The 23,505-nt window shown below is 50.3% G+C and overlaps 1 protein-coding gene across 1 annotated transcript; it reads right to left on the bottom strand.

The window, feature by feature from the left end:
• Window positions 1-6,430: 6,430 nt before the first annotated feature.
• Window positions 6,431-22,835, bottom strand: SESN2 (sestrin 2). Its single transcript, XM_043574219.1, has 10 exons — window positions 22,339-22,835; window positions 16,044-16,109; window positions 14,227-14,424; window positions 13,463-13,645; window positions 13,136-13,348; window positions 12,447-12,597; window positions 11,810-11,928; window positions 11,256-11,446; window positions 7,917-8,061; window positions 6,431-7,350 (listed from the first exon to the last, which is right to left on the bottom strand). The coding sequence occupies exons 1-10, from the start codon at window positions 22,432-22,434 to the stop codon at window positions 7,264-7,266; spliced, it is 1,449 nt and encodes a 482-aa protein (XP_043430154.1). The 5' UTR covers window positions 22,435-22,835; the 3' UTR covers window positions 6,431-7,263.
• Window positions 22,836-23,505: the final 670 nt, after the last annotated feature.

The following is a 23,505-nucleotide window of genomic DNA, read 5'->3' as shown; positions in this document are numbered from 1 at the left end:
GCTGACGAGAAAAGAGATGGGGGTGGGGTGGGGCAAGGTTTAGAAACAGGAATCAGGTCAGAAGTCTGATGAGGTGATATTAAAGGTGAGAACGGAAGGTTTAGAAGGAGCTAGCCCCAGACAAATCTGGAGAAGAGCATTCCAGGCCCGGAATTCTATATTATCTTGCATTTCGCAACTCCCCTCTCACAGATGAGGAAACGGAAGCTGTTAGTTAAACGAATGGCATGGAACCAATCCCTGTCTTCCGCTGAAGGGACTAAATGGGGCAACTCTATCAACATTTCCTCATTGGATCCCAATACCAATAATTTTCTGCAGTAATGTTCCCATTTCATAGATGAGGAAATTAAAGTTATCGAATCTCATATAGGCACTTGGTTCTGTTTATTTATACCACTCTGCTTTGTTCCAGATGGACGTGCACTCAGATGTGCGCCTCATCTGTCCGGTTCCAAAGTCCAAGCTCTTTCCCCAACATCAGACTGACGCAGGGTGTCTGAGCTGGCGATGTAACAACCAGCCAGGCAGAGGCAGCCAAAGCAGACCCCACAACAGGGGGAGGCTCTTTGTTTCTGGACCACTGCAGCCCCAGACCCTGCACTAGATGAGGTCTCCAGGTGGATAGAGATCTATTATTCCAAATATTTTCTTTATTCGGCCACTACTACCTGTAAGGTCTCGCGCTGGGCTCCAGAGATAAAGCCGTGAACACGCTAGACAAAAACTTCTGCCTCCATGGGGCTTGCAATCAAATGGGGTCACACGAAAGATGATACTACTAGACAGGAAAAAAAAATGCCTTGGAGAAACAGACGGACTTGGTAAGATTAGATCAAAGAAGGAAGATGTATAGTCAGGGTAGAGATGGGGAGCCAGAAAAATCTTTCCGGATGAGGGGAATTTTGAGTCTAGGTTCAGTTATGCCCATCTGTAAAATGGAGCTAATAATGGGCTCTACTGTACAGGGCTGTCGTGAGGATGAAAGAAGTTCATGCCAGGAGTGCCTGGCACATGGAAGGTCCGAAATACATCCTACTATCTTCTCTATTCCTTCTTCTAATAAATACTATCAATGGTCTTAGCACAACTGCTCAACCTTAGACGGAGTGGCTTGAACAGCACAAATTTATTTCTCATGCTTCCGGAGTCTGGGAAGCCAAAGATCAAAGTACCAGCCAATTTGGTTCCTGATGAGAGCCCTTGGCCAGGTCATATACCCTCATAGACTGGGGTGGGAAGCAAGCTCTCTCTTGTCTCTTATTAGGGCACTAATCCCATCACGAAGGCCCCAGGCTCATGACCTAATTACCTCCCTAGTCCCCATCTCCAAATACCATCACGTTGAGGGTTAGGGTTTCAACACACGAATCTGAGGGGGGACACAAACATTCGGTCCATAGCATCCATTTTGTAGTACACAACAAAATCTCCTTTGAAGACTTCCCATGGCCCACAGGATGAAATCCAAAATTTTAACGTGCCTTGTAAGGCTGTGACAGATCTGCCCCTGGCTTCCTTCTTAGCCTTGCCCTTCCTCATGTCCTCCCTGCGTCCTCTGTCCCTACGAGGCTGCCTTCTTTGTACTCTCCCAGGTCTTCCCCCAGACTGCTTCCTCTGCCAGAAATCTTTGTGCCACACTCCTGTCTCCCCTCCTCTCCTTGGTCAGTCCTTTCTAATCTGCCGGGTCCAGGCTACTTCTCTGGGAACTGCCACAAGTGTGGGGGGTTCGCTGCTGTGCTCTCTCATAGCTCTCTGTGTTTTTAATTCCCTCAGGACTCGTCACAAGTCTTTGTGTGATGTTTGTCTTTTCCACCGGACTTAGAGGCTCATGGGGGCCAGGACTGCACCTGTCTTGTTCACTAAGGTACTGCCAGCATCCAGCAGTGTCTGGAACAAAGTGAGTGCTCGATAATGTGGGCATGAACAAAGGCGCTCCTCCTTGAAGAGTGAGTTTAGATACCCAGAACTGGGACAGAAGCTCAAGACCCCACCCCCCACCCCCAGCAGGTACCAGCAGGGAGGTCAGAGGTGATTCAGACTTGAGGGGAAGGGAACTCTGTTTCTAGCACCAACAGGGCCATGGCTTTTCTTGGGAGCAGGGCCATCACACCCAGGCCGACTTGGGAGAAGATGGCACACTCAGACAGGGTACTTAACCTTCTCCCCAGTCAGGAAGTGACTGGCCCAAGGTCTCCAGCCATGGGAGTGAACATCGAGTCTGGCCCTTTCACACTGCAGCTATTGCCTCCAACCTCAGGAAGAAAAGGTCAAGACAGGAAGTTGTAGGACTGACACAGGGTGGTGACAAACTATGACGAGGATCTGAAGGTTCAGGTTTGTGAGACCTTGAGCAAATCGTCTCCCCTCTCCGCTCTTTATTTTCACCATCTGTAAGCAGACTCTGAGGTAGACATTTGCATACGGGAGGTTTACTGGGGACCAAAACCATAGGGCAGAGGGCAGCGAGACAGGGCTGTGCACGCCTGCAGCATCGGCCTCATGAAGGGACCCCTAGAAGTGGGCCGTCCTTCAGAGCCATTGCCGATGGAGGCATGTGGCCAGGCCTTGTATCCACCTCTCCCATCCGCTAGTTGTTGAAGGCAGACTAGAATGGCTGGAGGCGGCATAACCGACAGCCAGAGGTGGCTCCCTTCAGTCCAGGGCAGTTCCCAGAGAGGGACTCTGCTGAGGTCCCACAGCTACCTACACTCCCAATGGGGTTGGGGGGCGGGATGAAATGAGGGCCGCAGTGTGGGTTGCCCAAGACGGCATCCATTACGGAGGAATGCAGATGAGTTTTCTAACTCTTCCGTGGAGCTCCCAGCTCCCAAGAAGGTACAGTGGGTAAGAAACTCTTCTTGGGTGTGTTTTAGTTTCTGCAAAGGTCCAACATACTTCCTCGGAAGAAAAAGCCCAGCTGCCAGTTTGTAAATGCTCCTGTAGCACCTCCTGGTTCTCCTTTAAGGTCCTGATCATACTTATAATTTAAGTAATTAGTTGTACTGATTTCCTGATCGGTCCCTCCCACTAGACAATAAATCCCCAAAGGGCAGGAGCCAGTCCTGTCTTGTCCACTGTTCTGTGTCCAGTGAATGTACCCAGTAGATGCACATTATGTTAGATGAAATCCGGCCCTCTGCAGCAGGACACCAGGAGAGTTGCTCAAGATGCGAATTTCTCAGCTCTCCCTCCAAACACCGGTCCTCTCAGAGGTTCCAAGGCACAAAAAGTTCGAGAACCACTTCATTCCCCTTGTCCCAGGGCTCTGGTGAATGTTTGCAACCTGCTGGAGGAGACTCACCCGGATCCCGTCTCTACCTACTCTCTCAGTCTTCCAAAGCCAAACAACGAGTCAAGCCATTGGCAACCGTGGACAAACTCCAACCTGGGTAGATGTGCCCAGGTCCTGGATTGCAGGATGTAGAAGTCTAAAACAGATTCATTAGATCCAATCTGGAGCCCAGCGTTTTCAATTGCACATGCAAATTAACTTGAGGATTTAAAAAAAATTTTTTTTAATGTTTATTTATTTTGAGTTTTCAATTGCACATGCAAATTAACTTGAGTAGGATTTATTTATTTTTATTTTTTTTCAACGTTTATTTATTTTTGGGACAGAGACAGAGCATGAACGGGTGAGGGGCAGAGAGAGAGGGAGACACAGAATCGGAAACAGGCTCCAGGCTCTGAGCCATCAGCCCAGAGCCCGACGCGGGGCTCGAACTCACGGACCGTGAGATCGTGACCTGGCTGAAGTCGGACGCTTAACCGACTGCGCCACCCAGGCGCCCCAAGTAGGATTTAAAAAAATTTTTCTTAATGTTTATTTATTTTGAGAGAGAGAGAGAATGGGGGGTAGGGGCAGAGAGAGAAGGAAAGAATCTCAAGCAGGCTCCATGCTGTCAGCACAGAGCCCAACGTGGAGCTTGAGCCCATGAACCATGAAATCATGACCTGAGCAGAAACCAAGAGTTGGAAACTTAGCCAACTGAGCCACCCAGGTGCTCCAACTTGAGTAGGGTTTCTCAAAATGCAGATTGAGGGCCTCGGAAGTTTGGGGACAGAGCAATGATCTGGAATCAAAGTGACAACGGTTCAAATCCTAAGTTGGGTGATGTTGGGCAGATATCTAAATACTGAATGGCTCACTAGGGCTGGTTGCCAGGCACCTGAACTGTGCTAGGTATTTTGCATGCATTGTCTGATCCACACAACCCTCCTGTGCCCATAAGGTATTGAGAATTGAATTTGCTTGTGGTTGAGATAGATATTAAATATGAAAGTTGGAACCTGGGTGTAACTGTTGGGTTGGTGTTTCATAGACTCTGACTTGAGGTTCCTTTTCCACATCTGTAAAATGGGAACACCACTCCTTGCTCACAGGGTTGTGAAGCTTGAGATAGTAAATTTGAAAACATTTGACAAAAGTCATTCAATAATGCTACCTGAGAAAGAACTGAAAACGTTTTGCCTGTTTTTAGGGCAGAGAAAACTTGAGGCCCAATGAAATTAATCAACTCTCCCCCAACCTGGGGATGAGAAGTGACCAAGTCAAGACCAGAATCCAAGTTTCGTATTCCACATCTGCTTTGTTCTCTCACTACCCTCCTAGATGACTTAGAAGGAAGGACAAGTATATAGAATGCCACAAAAATGAAGAGGGTCAAGGGAAAATGAAACACGGAATTAATCAGGAGAGGCTTCTTGGAGGACACCGAGTTTTCATTTTATGACAGCAGTGTTTAGAGGAAGTGGGAGGCCAACAGAAGAGGTGTTAGTTCTTAGTCATGATGTGCTCTCCCTGATAAGCTTACTAGAGTTCCTGGTGCCCAGAGAAGCTAAGAAGCGCGACCAAGATCACACAGCGACTAAACGGCCCTGGCACAATGTGGAGGTCACATCTAACTAACATCTGTTTCTGTCTCCTTGGTGCTGAAGTGAGGAGAAGCAGATAAACATACGGTTGGGCAGGGGACAAGGGGTCCCCAGAGATGCTCACACAACCTCCCTCTTGCTACAGTGGGGAGACCCAGAGTGGGAAAAGCAGCAAGGTGAACTGCTGAGGCCTTAGGGTCAACCAGACTCTGGCTGGAATCCTAGATCCACTATGGACTACCTATGTGGTAGGTACACTTTACCTCTGGGTCTAAATTTTCTCGCAGACTCAGAAAAATGGCCTCCAAGTCCAGGCCAGGGTTAGTGAGAAAAATAACATGGCCATTATTATTCCACAATGCCAGGCCAGCCACAGATGGGAGGCAGGGCTGGGCACCCAAGGGACAGAACAGACTTTGAATGCCAACCACCCCCAACCCTGCCGTCACTGGGCACAAGTGCCGGGCAGCGTAGGGACGAGCAGGTCAGTCCCATGATGCAATCACAGCTCCCTGCTTATGCTGAGATGAACCATGACCCTTGGAAATAGAAAAACAGCCCATTAACAAGAAGTACAAAACAAAACCTCGGTGAACTTTTATTTCTCAGCATACAGAACTGGTAGCAAAGCCAAAGATTTCTGCATTTGAACGCTAGATACCCCTCCCGACCCACCCAGGGGACATTTACAGAGTCATGACGTCCCTTCTAGAAGCCGAACCCCAATGCTGGGGCCTCTTCCCTCCTGCTCAGCTTCATTGCACAGAGGGCCTGAGGCCTGAAGGGGGTGCCAGCCGCTTCCCCATGCCTGCACGGGTATGAAATGTGGCACGCTGAACGGGCTCCTCTTCTGTCCCTCTTCAGAGAGGAGGGTCAGAAGCAGCAGCATCATGACCCTTGCCTTTCTTCAGTCACCAAACTGGTCAGAGAGCAGGCACATCGTGCCAGAAGAAAGGCAAGGGACGTCATAATTCACAGCTTATTTGCTACAGAAAGTGCCTGGGATCGGTCCTTGGCTGCTTCTGCCTCCGAGCAATCCACTCAAATCGAGGAGGGGACAGAAACTGGGATGGGGGGGGGGGGGGGGAGGTGTCCTTGGAAGGTGGCCAGGAGAGACTGACTGCCAGGGCGGGGCGTCCCTAGAGGCCTTTGAGATTCTGCAAGATTTGCAGTTCGCTGCTGGCAGGTTGGCCTGAGAAGCCCAGAGGAGACTCAGACATCACATACAGTCTCAGCCTTCAGTCTGCGACTGTAAAAACGGAGGTCAAAGATGTTTGGCAACATAGCCCTGGTCACCTGACCAGTTTGGGCAGGACCCAAACAAGACCCTAGGGTCTCCTGACTCTCCCCCTGAGCCCATTCCTCCTAAGCTACCTAGGAAGGCTCACTCGTTGGGAAATGTCTGTGGCACAGCCGTGGGAGATAGGAGGGTGGGGTGCTGGCCTCTGTAGGGCAGGTACAGTCCCGGGCAGAACAGATTTCTCCTTGTCCTTCTCCTCAGGCATTGACTGTGGCTAGAGAAGTGAGGCCCCCAAGAACCTCACCCATAAAGAACCAAAAATACAGAAAATTTATAATACTCCCTCCTCTTCAGAAGTCAGAGGGAGCCACAGACACCCCAAGCTCTCTAGAGACAATCTACTTTTTTGACGTGCTTGATCTCTCGTCTGGGGCCTCACACCATCAGGCATGGGAAAAAAAGAGTCAGAGGGTGAAGGAAGTCAAAGGTGCTAAACTAGGATCAGGGCAACTAGGGAACAGGGGGCCTTCAGGCTGCCCAACAGAACAGGCTTCTGGGGAGCCGAACACACAGACCAGCTGTGACACTGACTTTCACATTGATGGGTGAATGGCAGGTGGGAGGTAATGAAATCTGGGAGTGAGGGAGGAGGAGGAGGAGGAGAAAGGGCACAACTGCTTGGAGTGTCAGTCCCTGCAGGTGTCTGCCCCTCTCCTTCAGGGGCAGGCAGGGACTTCCCAGTCCAGGAAGGCCACAGTACTTGTGATGCCTGCGGCTCAGCCTGCTGGCACGCGAGTCTGAGCTCAGCTCATTTCCTTCCGGTGCCCTCCGCCTCTGGGGTCAGGGGCAGGAAGAGGGGCATGGTCCCTTGCGATCTGCTAGTCCTCCTCTTCCAGCTCCCGAGGGCAGAGCTGAGATCTCTGCAGAGATCTCTGCTGAGGTCAATGCAATGATCCTGTCCGTTCTGGTGAGAAAAAAGGAGGGTACGGCTCAGGGGCTACAAGTCACACACAAGCCCACCTCCGGAGTAGGGGAGGGGGGGCTGGGACAGAAAAGGATCGGGGTCTGTCTCCAGAAAGAGAAGTCCTTGCAGGGAGGAGGATGCCCCCAGGGTCAGCTGCTCCGGGCCCAGATCCTGCTCGCAGTCAGGTCATGTAGCGGGTGATGGCACGGAGGGCGTAGAGAAGGGCAGCCTGCATGCGGGCCTCCAGGAGCAGCAAGTTCACGTGGACCTGGGGCACAGACAAGGGCTTGTTGGCAACTGGTGTCACTCCTCTCCATCCCCATCCCCCCAGACTGCCACTTCCCCTGACCAGTCACCACTCACCTCATCCATCTCTCCCATAAAGATGCCCTGACCTTTCTGAAGGCTCGGAGCAGTTGGGGACAACGACTGCTGAAGAATTTCTAGCACATTTATCCTTATCCCCACTGATCTCTCTATCCTCCAAAGCTAAAAACAAGCGCCACCCCCGGGCATTCATTTTCTCGTTTCATCCCCCCCCCCCCCAGCGACCTTGAAATGTGGGCACATTTGCTCTCACTGTAAAGAGAACAAGCTCAGAGGGGCAAAGTGACTTGCCCAAGGTCACAATGCTGAGTGACAATGTTAGGATTTGAACCTACGTCCTCCTGGCTGCCACTGAGGACCCCGTGAAGCACGTTCCCATTTTATAGGTGAGCAAATGTGAAAATCACACACTATAGTAGGACTTGAACCCAGGTGTCCCAACTGGCAGAAGACTCCATCTGGGATACCTCGTTGGGTGCTGACTCCCCCTTCCCCCGTGGGCTGTACCTTCTCTGAATGGCGGAAGTGCCTCCAGAAGAGGTTGTACATTCTTCGGGTGGTCTTCTCTGGGTAGCAGGCCACCGTCTTGATATAGACCTTGAGGTTCCGTTCCAGGAGCTGGTTCACCTCCCCGTAGTCATAGTCATCATATCTGGATGGAAAGACCCCAACAGCATCACCCATCCTCTGCTCCCAGAAGTTGACTCTTGTCCCCTAACCCCACCCTTCAGAAGGAGGAACAGCGTGTGGCAAGAAAAGGCAGAATGCAGGAAGCGGGTAGAAGTTTGGTTCCTCTTAGAAAAGTAGCTGATGTCCCACATCTCAGGCCACTGCTAGACTGGCAGGGGACCACTCCAAAGATTGCAGAGAATTAGCCACGAGCTGCATGAACATGTGCTCACGGAATCCTCAAAACTACTAAATATGCTGTCTACCGAACTATTACATATAATACGCCAGATTCATCAGCCCCATTTTACAGCTGAAATGGAGATTCAGGCAAGTGAAGTCACTTGTCCTGGGAATGGAATTCAAACCCATCTCTGCCTGGCTCCAAGGTCACTATAGTAAAGGCCATGGAAGAAGGGGCAGGAGGCCTGTACAAATATTTTCCCTGGAGAAGGAAGAGGCAAAGCGAAAAAGAAATGGTATTCTTTTTTACAGATGGGCAAACTAAGCCTGGAGAAGCCAATCAACGTGTTCAAAGTCAAAGAGCAGGTTGGTGACCTGTCTAGAAGCCACTTTGTCACTCCCTAGTCCAGGGAGCCAGTTAGTCATCACAGACTGGTGTGGATGGGGAAGACTGGTTGAGAACCGGAGGACAGACTCAGTAGACAAAGGTATAGGAGCAAGGACCCTGTTGGAGAATGGGGGAGCCCGGATGTGGGAGCTGGACAGGAATTAGTCTGTGCCACACTCAAAGATGTCTGTCTCGGGGCGCCTGGGTGGCTCAGTCGGTTAAGCGGCCGACTTCGGCTCAGGTCATGATCTCACTGTCCGTGAGTTCGAGCCCCGCATTGGGCTCTGTGCTGATAGCTCAGAGCCTGAAGCCTGTTTCGGATTCTGTGTCTCCCTCTCTCTCTGACCCTCCCCTGTTCATGCTCTCTCTCTGTCTCAAAAATAAATAAATGTTAAAAAAAAAAAATTAAAAAAAAAAGATGTCTGTCTCTCCTCTACCTCCCCTGAACTGGAAGTCTGTCAATGACCAGCAAGAGGATGCCCATTTAAGTACAACTCAATCCACTCAATCAAATATGATTTAAACTAGCAACATGCATTTTCTACAGGGAACACGTGCCTTTTTAAAAATTTGGGGATTTTTTTTGTTGTTGTTGATGTGATGCTTGGAATACACCATTAAATGAGAAAAGCAAGATCATGTGTTCACTAAAATATGCACACATTTGATTGAGTAAAATCAGTGAAGTGAGTAGGAAGAAAATCTTATGTTTGTAGAATGATATGTTTTGGTTATTTGTGGGTGGGAAGACAGAAAAGAAATACTTGACAATAATAAGAGCAGGTGGGATCGTGGATGATCTTTATTTTCTCCTTTTTGTTATCTGTTTTTTTTTTTTTTTTTTTTTAATGTTTATTTATTTTTGAGACAGAGAGAGACAGAGCATGAACGGGGGAGGGTCAGAGAGAGGGAGACACAGAATCCAAAACAGGCTTCAGGCTCTGAGCTGTCAGCACAGAGCCCGACGCGGGGCTCGAACTCACGGACCGTGAGATCATGACCTGAGCCGAAGTCGGGCGCTTAACCGACTGAGCCACCCAGGCGCCCCTGTTATCTCTGTTTCCTAAATTTACTCTAAATCCAGTTGTTTCTCCTTACAAACATCAAACACATATTTGAAAAAATATAATAACCATTATAATTCCAATTACACAAAGGCAACTATATTAGAAAGAAGAAAAACAATGGAGAAAGAATGTCACAGGATGTGAATGTGGGTTGTGGAGTAGTTGAATTTGGGGAAATTGGTTTTTTTCCCTCAATTCTTTGAATTTCCCACAATGTTATCAGAGTGAGATTAAAAAAAAAAATTGGGGGCACCTTGGTGGCTCAGTCAGTTAAGCGTCAGACTTCAGCTCAAGTCATGATCTTGTGATTTGTGGGTTTGAGCCCCCATGGGGCTCTTTCTTGTCTGCCTCTTTCTCTGCCCCTCCCCTGCTCACTCACTCAAAAATAAATACACATTAAAAAAAAATTGATCTGTGTATATCCTTGACAGGTAATTTCATACCTACGGCTCACCCGCAAGGACTTAGGTATAAGGCTAGTCAGTGCACGTGGTGTTTGCAATAGTGAAAAACTGTAACCTATCTACACATCCAACAATAGGGAAATGATTGAATTATGCTACATCCATAACAAAATACCATGCAGTGGTGAAAAACATAAATAAAAGACCCATTCATACTGACAAGGAAGGCAGTTAATAATAAATTACTGAGTGAAAAAATATCAAGCATGATTCTATCAATTAAAAAAAAAAATCTACTTTTAATCAGAGGGGCGCCTGAGTGGCTCAGTCAGTTAGGCATCTGACTGTGGATTTCGGCTCAGGTCATGATCTCACGGTTCGTGAGTCTGAGCCCCACATTGGGCTCTATACTGACAGCGCAGAGCCTACTTGGAATTCTCTCCCTCTCCCTCTCTCTGCCCCTCCGGTGCTCTCTCTCTCTTTCTCTCTCCCCCAAAATAAATAAACTTAAATTTTTTTTCTTAATCAGAAAATACTTAGGTAACAAGATGAAATGTAATTAATCACATACTATGCAGAGACAACCATTATTAATTCACATTTTAGTGTATAACCTTCCACACACTTCCCATGCATGCACATATTTTTAGTTAAAAAAAAAAAAAAAAAAAAAAAGAGGGGGCACAAAAAGATTCTGGTTGGTAACCAGCTTTCTCTTTTCTCAATACATTTTGAATAATTTCCCATAGCAATATAAAGAGGTCATTATAATTTGTAATACCTGCAGACTTTTTCACTGGGTGGATATAACGTTATTTAGAGTCCCACACTGATGGGCATTTATGTTGTCCTTATTTATTGCTAAGAGAAGAACTCCTACTTGGAATGGAAATACACACAGTCTCTCTCTATATCTCCATAGTTATCTCTAGGAGGTGGGATTAAAGAGTTTTGTTTATAAGGTTCAAACAGTGAGCATACTATCTTTTATAATCAGCAATGAAATAAATTTGTGTTGAAAAAATAGTATAGGCAGGAAGAAGGGAAAAGAAACAAAGAGAAAAGGAAACAGCTGTGAGCTCAGATTGAGGACTTGTAGTGCACACAGGCCTGGATGAGGGAATATATTGCTCACCTGATACCAAAGACACAGTGGATGTAATTCCAGATGGCCCTCCGGAGCATGGAGGTGTCTACTCCACTGTGCATGGCAATGGTGTTGTAGGTGAGGCTATAAGCTGCCTGGAACTTCTCATCCAACAGCTGCCCACCCTCAGGGTAGAGCCGTTGGATCAGTGAATAGCCATGGTCTTCCCAGGTATAATCCTGAGAAACATGGTAAGGGGTCAGTGAGTAGAATCTTTGGGGCCCAAGACTGGCCATAGGGGCCCCATTCGCTGGAGCACAACTTCACTCTCTATAATGTCTCCTTCCCACCCCACAAATCTAACCTGCTGCTTGGTCTGGGCCTAAGAAGCCAAGGAAGATGCACCTTGGTGATGACCTTCTCCCTAGAATCAGGATCCCCTGAGCTTAGGGCGCAGACATGTCCTGTCATGATCTAGGGTCTCCCATTTCCCTCATCAAATCTTGAAGAAGCAGGTGCCCGACTCTCTAAGCACTCACACCATCTACCCCTTGCTTATTTGTAAATCCAGAGCAATGCCAAGAATAGTGTGGAGAGCCTACCTGGGCACGGAAGGTGGGGGGTGCCTGAGCCCCTCGCCGGGTAAAGTCCTCATATCCAAAAGTGGGGTCCTCCACAAAGCACAGCATGTCTGGGTGTGGAGAGGGCTCCAGGATGTCAGCTAAGTACGTCAGAAAGAGGTCAAAGTGAGGCCCAGGCACAGAGTACAGGGGCATCTACTGATTCATCAGTAGGTGGCCGGTGAATGCAGAGTGGAGGGCCAGAGAAAGCCCCTCGCTACGGCAGGAGGTGAGTCAGGCCCAGGGACCTGGGGGATAAGGCCCCCAGTAAGAATACTAGCGATCCTAACAATAGTAGTTATTTGTGGAGCCACCCACTCTGTGCTAAGAGCTTTGCTTCTGATGTCCCATTTACCCTACAAACCAATCCTTCACATGGGAGGAGACTGAGGCCCTGAGACAGGAAGTGACTTCTCAGTGGTCACACTGCCGGAAGGGCTGACAGGTCACGATTCAAATCCAGGTCTGACCCTAAAGTCCACTCTCAGAACCTCTTAGAAGGAGTGGTTGAGATGTGGCCTCCAAACACAAGAGGTGCTATGCAGAGTTGCCTACTCCCCAGGAGAGACGGTGTCAGAAGGGGGCAGCCCCTGGGACCTGGAGGCCTATGGTCCTCTACCTGAGGGAGCCACCAGAAGGCTCTCTGACTTCTCCAGCTCAAAGCGGCTCTCCATCTCCTCCTGGGATGCTCCCTCATCCCGTAACAGGCTCTCCTGCAGCTGCCTCATGCGCTCCATCAACGCTTCCACGTCTCGGGCAGCCTCGAAGCCCTGGAGGAGGGACCCAGTGGTGACCATTTACTCCCCGGCCCCAGGAAACTCCACACCCCTTTCCCACAAGCCAGGCCTTCCTGAGTGATGGCGAAGGCCTCCCGCGGCGGCCGCGGTGCTGGGCGGCTCGCATGCTCTGTGCTTCCCAAAGTGAAGTTTAAGAAGCTACAGGACAGACATGTCTTCTCTGAGCATCAACTGCCCTCACAGGAAAGGGATGGTTAAAGTATCTGTAATTTTATATTAAAACACACAAGGCCCCCTTCTAAATAAGAAGCAAGCTTTGTATTTGTAAAGTGCTAACACCCGGGAGGCTTTAAGTCTGTGAGGCTGCATGCTGAGAGACCCCACACGGTTGTTTCATTTAATCCTCACAACTGCCATGAAGCAGAGATCTTTAGCCCCATGTCACAGATGAGAAAATGGGAGTTTCAAAGTCAACTAACTTTTCTGAGGCCTCTCGGTGTGAGATAGGGAAGCGGTGGCTTCCATCCAAGGACCGGAGGCCATGCCAGCAAGACCCAGCTGCACGACTTACCCCAGAGTTGTTCATTGGGTCCCTGCTGGGGGGGCTGCTCTGCTCACTGGGAGGTGAAGGTGCCTGGGGGGCAGGGCTGCCCTCTGGGTCCCCCTCAGGGAGGATGCCGCAGCCAAACACAAAGGAGGCCAGCGAGTGGCAGTGGGTGAGCAGGACCAGGGCCTGGATGAGCTCCGCCAGAGACCAGCTGTGCTCGCCCGTCTTCAGCAAGGCCTAGAGAGGAAAGGAGGCCAGACTCGCTCAGTGCCTGACCCCGGGCTGACTGCCTGACATGTCCCGGCCCAGCCCCCGTGCTCCCTCCGGGACCTGCCTCTCTGCCCACCGCACCTGGATGTGCTCCTTGGTGATGAGCCACGGCCGGTGTGCCAGCAACTTGTTGATCTCGCTGAGCTTGCGCAGCTTCTCGGGGGCATGATGGAGACCGAGCAGCCACTCAGGGTCACCACCAGTCTGCAGAAACTCAGCCATGTGGGACCCCACCAGGTAGGAACACTGGTGGCGGGCGGCAGCCTATGGAGGGGGTGGACAGAACCTTGCTTGTGGATGGAGACATCACAGGCCTCACTGTTGCCTGAGAGGCGGGAAACTTAGGTTCTAACCATAGTTCCACTAGTTTGCTGTCCTACCTTATAGGCAGGTCACCTGACTCCTTCGTGCCTCAGTTTGCTAGTTCTCGTAAAGCAGGCACTAAAAATGCCTCTCTTCGGGGCACCTGGGTGGCTTAGTTGGTTGAGCATCCAACTTTGGCTCAGGTCACGATCTCATGGCCTGTGGGCTCGAGCCCCGCACTGTTGGTGCGGAACCTACTTAGGATTCTCGCTCTCTCCTCTGTCTCTCAGACCCTGCCCCAGTCGTGCTTTCTCTCTCTTTCAAAATAAATGAATAAAAAAAAATTAAAAAATAAATAAAAATGCCAGTCTTCAAAATCCAAAATTTTGTGGATAATCAGATAAAACTAGGGCTTTCCTCTGCTCAGGGCTGCCTCTCTCCTGTCCCATGAAGTGAGTTCAGGAAGCACCCAGCAAAGAAATCGAAAGACCAAGTCCCCCCACGTGGCCACCCGTACAAGAGTTGGGCTCAGACAGGCTCACCATGATGGCAATGTAGTGGCGCCACGAGCTGGCCAGGGGCCCATCTGTGTGCAGCAGGAGGTAGTGTAGACGCCAAAAGCTGCTAAGGTAGTCAGGGTGCAGGCCCATCACCACCGCCAGGTTGTCCACTCGCCCCAAGGACATCAATGCCTCCAGCCTCAGATGTTGCTCCAGGCTCTCTGCTCCCTCCCGAAGGACCTGCCAAGCAAAGGTGACCAGAGGGTGGGTTCCCCTCCTGCCCTCAACACCAAAGAGACCCAACACATTCACTGTGTTGGGACTGAGAAAACTAAAAATGACCACCATGTCCAAAAAAAGGAACACAGGGGAGGAAGAGATAATTCACTAAGTGATTTCCTTTCTCAAGGTTACAGATCTAGTAAATGACAGAACGTGGACTGAAGTCCAGATTAGCAACAAAACCTATTTCTTTTCTCATCATAAAAAAGGACTGGTTATTGGGGCACCTGGCTGGCTCAGTCGGGGGGAGAGTGCAGCTCTTGGGGTTGGGGTTCAAGCCCCACGTGGAGTGTAGAGATGACTTACGTAAATAAAACTTAAAAAAATGAAAGAGGACTGGTTATCTACAGATGAAAAAATAAAATACAAGAACAATACTTGAGTTTAAAATTCTGGGCTAGACATAAATAACCAGCAGGTGGCTGTTTGCTTTCCATTTACAAAGGGTGGAGAGGGAAGGGGGGGGTGGTTAGATATTTGCCAACTTAGGAAAGCAAAGAGGACGACGAAAGAAAACATTTGTTTTGTCCACTGAAGACCAAAGAAATAGGAGGAAACTTATTTTCACATTTTGCTGCGCAAGCGTTTGGAGGATTACCCCACTGCCACCAGCAGCCCCACACCAGAATGTCAGCTACAAGATGGCAAGGATTTTTGTCTGTCTTGGCCTCTGCTGTACCCTCAGCACCTACAACAGTGCCTGACATTTAGTCATTCAATAGATACCTGTTAAAAAAATGAATGAATGAGGAGCACCTGGGTGCTTCAGTCAGTTAAGTGTCCAACTCTTGCTTTCGGCTCAGGTCATAATCTCAGGGTTTGTGAATTTGAGACCCTCGTCTGGCCCTGCACTGGCAGTGTGGATGGAGCCTGCTTGGATCCTCTCTCTGCTCCCCACCTGCTCGTGCACATGCTCTCTTTCTCAATATAAATAAATCGGCTTTTAAAAATAAAAAAAATTAATGAGCGATCTGACTCCATGGATTAAAGAAGTCTCTGTTGTAGTAAGTGAAAAAAATAAGGAACGTGACAATAGCCTTGCCCCCACACCAAAGGATGTGAAGTATGACCTTGGTTCTATATGGGAAAAAAAAAAAAAAAAGGCCCAGAAAACGGTGATAAATGGTTAAGTAACAGTGATTATCTCTTTGGGAGATGGGATTACGGAGACCAAAGCTTTCTGAAACATAAAAAGGCTTTCTATAAGGAACAAGATAATACTTTTGAAGTTGAAAAAAAAGTAATATATGTGTAGTCAAGGAAGAGCAGTTAGCATAGACAGTTCTAGCTTCTTAAGGCAAAAAGTCCTTTTCCTGGGAATCAAAAGTTTATTACCTAGCAGTGTCATTATCACTTTATCTCTTTGAGCCTGTTTCTTCCTAGCAACATGGGGTTGTGATATGCATGCTCCATAGAGTTCTTTGTGGGTTAAATGAGTCAGGAACCTGAAAGGGTAGTTTCAAAGCTGCTATTTCAAGAGCCGGGCAAAGATACTCCCCTACCCCCCACCCCCACACACAAGGTCCCATGTCCGTTCTTCCCAGGGATCAAGAATTCCCAACCCCTTCCAAACTTACCTCCTCCACTGGGATGAAGGCGCTGGGCCCTCGGGGACCTCGCCGAGTCCGACTTCCCCTCTGCTCCTAGAAGGAAATACATCATGGCTGTTGGAGGTAAAAGAGAGGACTAGGAGCATAGTTCACTCTCCATCTTTTTCTTCCTACCCAAGAAGCCACACTGAGCTTTTCAAACCACCCTTTTGGTGCACCCTACACAGAGGACTCAGGTGGGAGATGCACACCTGTTGGCAGGTGGAGAAAGGGTAAGCAAAAAAGAGGGCTCGCCCCACAGGGTGACTTCTTCAGGAACTGGGCAGGGACCCAGGAGCCCCAGTATTGGCTGGGAGGTGCGTGGGGCATGGAGATATATAGCCACCATGGTGCACATCTCTAGGAGGCCACCTTTTTAGCAGCCTTGGAGATTCCATACAAGAAACCCCCTCATTTGCATCCTGAAGCCGGATCACCAAGTACCTTAGATTCCCTATGATGCAGACTCAGTTATTCTCAAATGCTCCCTTCTCATCCTTCCCACCATCACCACTTCATAGACTACAACCATCTCTTGTCTGGATCACCACCCACAGCCTCACCGATGGTCTCCCTGCCTCTGTGGCCCTGCCCTCTCCTACCCATCCTCTACCAAATTAACAAAGGGAACGAATAAAGAAAACATCTTCCCTGAACTATACCTCTGGAACTAGGAGCACATTGAACGAGTCCACGACATGGTGGTTTCCAGGAGGGCGAACCTTCCGCAGCCAAAGGAAATTTTCCTAAGTGCAAATCTCATCAGTTGGCTTAAAACCCTGACTCCAGCTCCCATTAGCCTTCCAGATAAATTAGTGGTTTAGGTCCCCTGCTCTCCCACTGGTCACTCCTTTTGCACAACCCAGAGTCTTCCAGGTCTGGGAACCTTCTGATGACCCTTATCTGTGACCCCACCATTCCTAGTGCTTTTGGTTCTGAAACCATTGTCTTCTAATTGTCTGATTCAGGTCTCCCTGATACCAGATCACATTCTGCGGAAGGCAGGGCCAGGTCATTCATACTAATCTGTGAAGGAAGAAAACAGAGAAAGCAGAGAGGCATGGAGGGAATCCAGGCAGGGCATAGAAAGCTGACGGTAGCAGCTATTCTGACCTCATGTACTGGAGACTCTTCAGAAACCATAGGAGTCATATACTCACTAAATCTGCTCCTAGTCTGAGAGGTGGGGTTCAGAGAGGATGTTTTATTTACTCATTTGTTTTGATAACTGGGAGGGAGGCTCTTCTCGGTACCGGCCTTGGAAACAGTTTACCCAAACCAGAGTCATGCCCTCACTGGACAGAGAGGGCGTCCCCCTAACTCCCCCTCCTCATTGGAAACCGGACTTAATATCAATCCCCAGGTGTCCAGGGCCTAAAGATTATAATTGAAACTTCCTCCTCAGATGGTCAAAAGCCTCTTGAAGCAGAACTCTGGGGCTCTGAAAGCCCACACAGAAAGAACAGTGGGATCTGGAAGTCCCAGGTCTGAGTACCAGTTCTGTTACTAACTTGCTGTGTGACTCTGAGAAGGTGACTTAGACTCTCTGGGCCTTAATCTTGGACAAAAAAGGTAGTTGGGCTAATGTCTCGGGGCCCTTTCAGCCCACACTTCTGGGAGATACCAGGCGAGGCTGGTCCAAGTCCAGTACAGAAAATTACCACAATCTCCAAGTACTCACTTTTAATCTCCCTCCTCCCTCACCAAAGGAAAAAAGCCTAACAGCTCGGTCTAGGAGATAAGGACTGCTGACTCCACAATCTGGGCCTCCCCCTCAGGGGACCAGAGGGCAGATAGAAAACCATAGGTGGGGGGACCTGGAGGGCTTCCCCCCAGCCTCCCCTGGGGAGGAACAGCCTTAGGAACCCTTTCTCTCTCTAAAATCTGCCCCAGGAGCTGTCAAGGGAAGGAACTGATACCTTTAGGTGATAGGTCTGGACCCACCAATATTTTCATTCCTAATTATGATGATGGTGACACCATGATGATAATTATAGAGTACAGTTAAACGATAGGGGCTCTTGACCCAAACTGCCTGGGATCATATGACAACTCCACCACCTATTATCTATCTGCTAGCAGTGTGAGCCTCAGTTTCCTCACCAAATAATGGAGATAATAGTACCCACTTTCACTGGGTAGTCATGAGGATTTAATGAGATAATACCTCTACAGCCCTTACCCCTTACCTCAGTAAGTACCTCTATGGCACTAAGCACTTAATACAAGTCAGCTACCGTTAATCCCATTGTAATTTCAAGCAAGGGCTTCTCAACCCAAGCAGTATAAAATCCCGTTTAAAAAGATGCCAATGTCAAGGTCCCACCTCCGATTCTAATTTAATTGGGTGGGGCCCAGCATAATTTACAGCTGGGGTGGAAGGCCATTGGTTCACACCATTTATTGATCATTTTCTCAAGTATAAGGCACTGTGCTAAATGCTTTCCAGGTGGAATCAGAGTTAATCTGTTCACTCGACAAATATTTCTGATGACTACAACGCAGGCAACAAGAGAACAGGGGTGAAAAGACAGTCTCAGCCTTCACAGAATTCATGATCTAAAGGAGAATGACAAACAGTGAACAGGCTTTCAAATCGCAGATTATACAAAGTAAATGAAAAAGATCAATGAGGGAGTGTATGATGGGGTGGGAGTATGCAATATATTAGTTTAAGGAGACAGGGAGAGCTACTGAAGAGGGAACCTTTGAGTTGCTATCTAAATATCAAATATCTAAATGAGTTGATGAGAAGGCAGCAGGGCCCATAAAGATCTAGGGGATCAGCATTCCATCCAAAGGGAACAGAAAATACAAAGTCCTGAAGGCAAGCCCAAGTAGATTCCAGTCCGGAGCTCTAATACCCTGAAAGTTTCTCTGACCTTGACACCCAGAACTTCAGGGGAAGCAGACAGGGCAGGGTCCTCCTGCCAAGAGATGATGCCTCCAAATCAGCCCTCCCCTATTTCCTGGGGTAGGAAATCAATAAGGATGGTAGTAACACCACTGATTTTACCATCAGCTAAGTGTTTTACGTGCATTTAGGGTAGGATCTACTACTACTCTGAGGGTTCGCATTTTACAGACACAGAAACAGGCTCAGAGAGGTCAAGTCAGGGTTTGCACCCGGGGTTCACCAGAAGCTTCTCCTCCCTGCCCACATTCCGAGGGATCCACTTTTCCCAGTCACAGCACCTGTCACACTGTGTTGTTTCCTACTTTGAGGGCACACACTAGATCCGGCTCCCTGTTACCCCAGTGACACTGAAGTCCCTCTGGGTGGCCCCTGAACAGGCAGGCAAATTGTGAAGAGGATCACCCCGCCCAGCTCAATGGCTGGCTCCTAATTTAAGCACTCACTAAATGTTAATTTTTATAGTAGCTCAGGCATTTGCACACAGGTACTACATAATCTTCATCAGTTTTGGGGGTGGAGGTCTCTACGTTGCCCACAAAGAAAGATCAAGGTTCCAAAGGTTAAGCACCGGCTGACGAGTGGCCAGCCTAGGATGTGTGCTCAGTTCACTTTGGCTTCTAAGGGTTCTGTCCATCACCCACATCAGCCTCTTGGAGTAGGCCCAGCCTTATTCTTGGTCTTCTATCCAGAGCCTGCAACCCCCAGGACTCAGCTACAGATACCTATGAAGTCACTCTACCAGCTGGGAAGGGAAGAGATTCGCCCCCAACAACACCCCATGGGCAGCTGCCTGCAGAACTCGGATCCTTGTCTGGATTTACACATGGGAGGGAGACCAAGAGCTCAAGCAGCTTCTTGCCTCCAGCCTTGGAAGGAGGCTGGTGTGAGTGGCGCCATGGGCTGGGCACTAGGCTAAGTGCTTTATACATCTGATCTGGCTGATTTCTCACCACTACCCTGAGGGAAATAGGTCTTATTATTCCTTCTTCAGAGACAGCTCATTGAGGCTCTTTCTGAGTCCTGTTCCAGACGGGCTCAGATCTGGCTTCAAAGCATGCACAGCTCTCAAGTGTCAGCAGAGCCAACAAGGGGCAAAGAGTTACAAGCGCTTCTCAGGTGCTAAGAACAGTGCTAGGGATGTGACCTACAGAGTGTCTCTAGTCCAGCAAAGTTGACACACAAAACGCCCGATTACAGGACTGTTACATTATGGATAGCATTAAAGCTCCAACAACAGAGAAGCAGGCCTGAAGGAGGGCATGCAGAAGGGACTTATGGGGGGTGGGGGGAGGGAAAGCTTCCCAGAGGAAGTGATGTTTGAGGAAGTGATTCTAGAGCCCAAGAGGGCTCTGAAAACACACTACCAGTCCTAGAGTGAAGTCCTAGAGTCTGTAGACCTTGACCCCTTTAGGTTAAGGGCATGTGGTGAAAAGATGAGAGTCGAGGGGACTGTACATGTGGGTCTTCCCTTGGGCCCAGGGCACCAGGCTCTGTAAGTCCAGCCGCCCTGCTGTCTTCTAAGGATTCTGCTTAAAGTAGACATCTTCCCAAGGTCTTCTTTTCTTGAGAGAGAGAAAAAAAGTGTGTGGAAAGGGTTCAGATATCAACATCTTTCTCCTGCTGCTGACAGTGGCTTCCATCTAAAGGCCACTCCCTCAGAGCCTGCCCAGACCACCCGAGGCACTCTCTTCTCCCCAGGCCACTTCCCAGGCACTCAGAGAGGGATGGGCCGGCTCTCACCTCAGGCAGGAGGGACAGGTTCAGGCACCCCATTGTGACACACTCTGGGGAAAGGGAAATGACCACATTCTAACAATACCAAGCATATCTGACTCAGTTCCAGGCACTGTGCTTCAGCCTTTGCTTGTATTCTGTCATTTCTCCCAACAATCCTCAGTGATACTATCAAATTTCCATGGGAAGAAGTTGCAGATCAGAGTTGTGATCACTTGGCTATGGTCACACAGCCAGCAATGGGAACGCCGGGACTGGAACCCAGCACCCCTCTAGTGGCTAGATGCTCTCAATAATAACAAGAAATCCAGCTCCCACCCTCCAAGAAAGAAATGGACCGAGGGTAAAGTAACTTGGCCAAAGCCACTCACAGCAGAGAAGTGACAGGCATGCGTTTCATTCCTGCACATTGGGGCTCCTAAACTCTGGTGGGGAAGGATAAGCAAGCCCACAGAAAACCCAGGACGCAAACCATCCACTGCTGGAGGTGGGACCCCTAGAAACCATGCTGCTCAGAGAAGGGCAACGATTTCTCCAGGGTCACACAGGACTGGCACTTGTCAAGACTCCCAGCCCCAGCAATACACTTGCACCACACTCCAGGCCTGGAAATAAAAACAAGCAAAACTATGTAGTGGCAAGCACACTAGGGAATCCTAGAGGCGCCCAGGCCAAAGAATGAGCTACTTGGTGGCGGTGAGTGAAGGGAAGTCTCTCTGTAGCCCTTCCTGGACCTCAATTTCCTCATCCTGGAAAATGGGGCTACAGTGTAGCTCATATTTTGCTAGTTTAGTCCTGAGGACTCGGAGAAAAGGCAAAACCTGGAGACCAGAATCTAGTAGGGGTTTAAGAAATGATTAGATGTCCATTGTCGTCGGGGGTGGTGGTGATGGGTGTGGGGAGGGAGCAGGGGGTGTGTCAGGTTAGGCCCAGGCTATTCCTAGCTTCGCCGCAAAGAGTCCCGGCCAAGCAAACTTCTGGGACCCGAGACCAGTCAGCAGGGCGCAGGCTAATCGCCGCCCGCCTTCGGGAGCCGCGTCCAGGATTTCTCCCCTTCTCCCCCAGCTTTGGCCGCCGCCGCCGCGTACCCGGCAGCTGGCCAAGGCCCTGGAGCGCCCGCTCTCCCCCGCTTCCTATCGGGGGTGCAGGTGTGGACGGGGGACGAGGTCGACCTCCGTTGGCAAGTCCCAGGTGCCCCAATCCCCGCACTGGGAGACTGGCACTGGGACGTATCCTAGAAAGAAGTCCTCCGCCCGTCAGCCCCAGCCCAGAGGAAGGGAATCTGCGGAAGGGGGCGGGGAGGAGGAGTGGTCGGTCGAGCCGCGGCGGCCGGGATTTGCCTGGACTTGAAGATTCTCCGGTCGAGAGCCCAAACCCGAGATAACCTCGAGAAGGCTCCCCTCTCATTGGCCAGGAGTCCTAGGGAGCCAGGGAAGGTTCCACAACCCGGGGGGAGGGAGCGGAGGGGGCCGAGACTGCCAGTTGATGCAACCCCATTCCTAGGTTACGCGCCTCCACTCCCCCTCCCCGAGCCGGGGCGGGGGGAGGGGGGCAAGCACAGACTCAGCCCGGGACAGCCCGAAGCCCGGCCGCGGCTCAAGGGAAGAGTGGCGTCGCTCGAGCGCTGCTTACCTCTCCGGCCCCGGGGCCGCCGCCGCCGCCGCCGCCCGGGGAGAATGGCAGGTAGCCCTTCAGCTGCGCGCCGCACTCGGAGTCTGCAACGATCATGCTGTGTGCCAGGATCCGGCCACGGCTCGCCGGCGACCGGTGCACCCAAGGGGGTTTTGTACAGACGCACGCAGGAAGCCGGGACTGGGGGCCGCTGGGGAGGTTCTAGAGCCCCGGGATGTCTCTCGGGGTTCCAGAACGCTCCGAAAGCCCAGAATCAGGGAACAGCCGCTGCTCCGCTGGACTCTCGCCCCGGCCGGCTTCAGGAGCGGTGAGTGGCCTCAGGAACCTGGGATTGGCAGCGGCCCAGGGGTTTTTACGGCCCGGAGTACCTCGGAAGTCCGCAGTGGCCACGGCTGCTCGCCAGCCCAGCGCTCCTCAGCATCCCCGCCGCGGAACTGCCAACGCTCGCCGGGCTCTGACACCAGCAGCGCCGCTCAGCCTGCTGCGGTCCTCGGGGGAGGGCGGGGACACAAAAGCCCGCGCCGCGGCCAATCAGATGCCTGTTTCCCGGGGAGGCGGGGACGACACCTCCCCTTGGAGCCGACTGCTCGGCCAATCGGCACCGGGAAGCGCCGGGGAACTCTGGGAGCTGTAGTCAACCCGGGATGAATGCTGCAAACTTTCGCAAAAGGGTTTAATCAGATCGTTGGCAATTTCAGACGAGAGTGACTGCCAAGAGAGTCATTAGAGCTGTGTGATGAAACGGGACTTCACCGGGCTGGGCCGGAGAGTCGGGTGTGAAGTCCCTCCCAAGTATGTTCCTTAGTTTTTCAGTTCCTGCAGGGACTGGTTACGGTTAGGAGAGGTGGTGCTAATTACAGAGCCAAACCCCAAATCTTTGGAGATTAGAACAGAGCCCTGTCCCCCTGGCCTCCGGGAGAGCTCCACCGTAAAATGTACCAGGCACGGGAATGCATCGTATTTGTGGGGTCCCTGGAAAAGCCTTCATTCATTGAAAGGTCCTTGGTAACCTCATGTCTAACCTCAGTCCCTATTGCTGCAGTTTCCTCTCTTCTGCTTCCTCGGGGCCTCCAGTCCTGTCTTCCATTCCGGCCACTCCCTTTCTAGAAACTTTGAGGTAAGGTGTTCTACTGGGTCTCTTCTCACATCTCTCTCTCTGGCCACTCC

Source organism: Prionailurus bengalensis, chromosome C1 (assembly GCF_016509475.1).
Source record: "Prionailurus bengalensis isolate Pbe53 chromosome C1, Fcat_Pben_1.1_paternal_pri, whole genome shotgun sequence".
Classification (NCBI taxonomy): domain Eukaryota; kingdom Metazoa; phylum Chordata; class Mammalia; order Carnivora; family Felidae; genus Prionailurus; species Prionailurus bengalensis.
The sequence above is the reverse complement of the archived record's forward strand: the minus strand, read 5'-3'. Positions and strand labels throughout refer to the sequence as shown.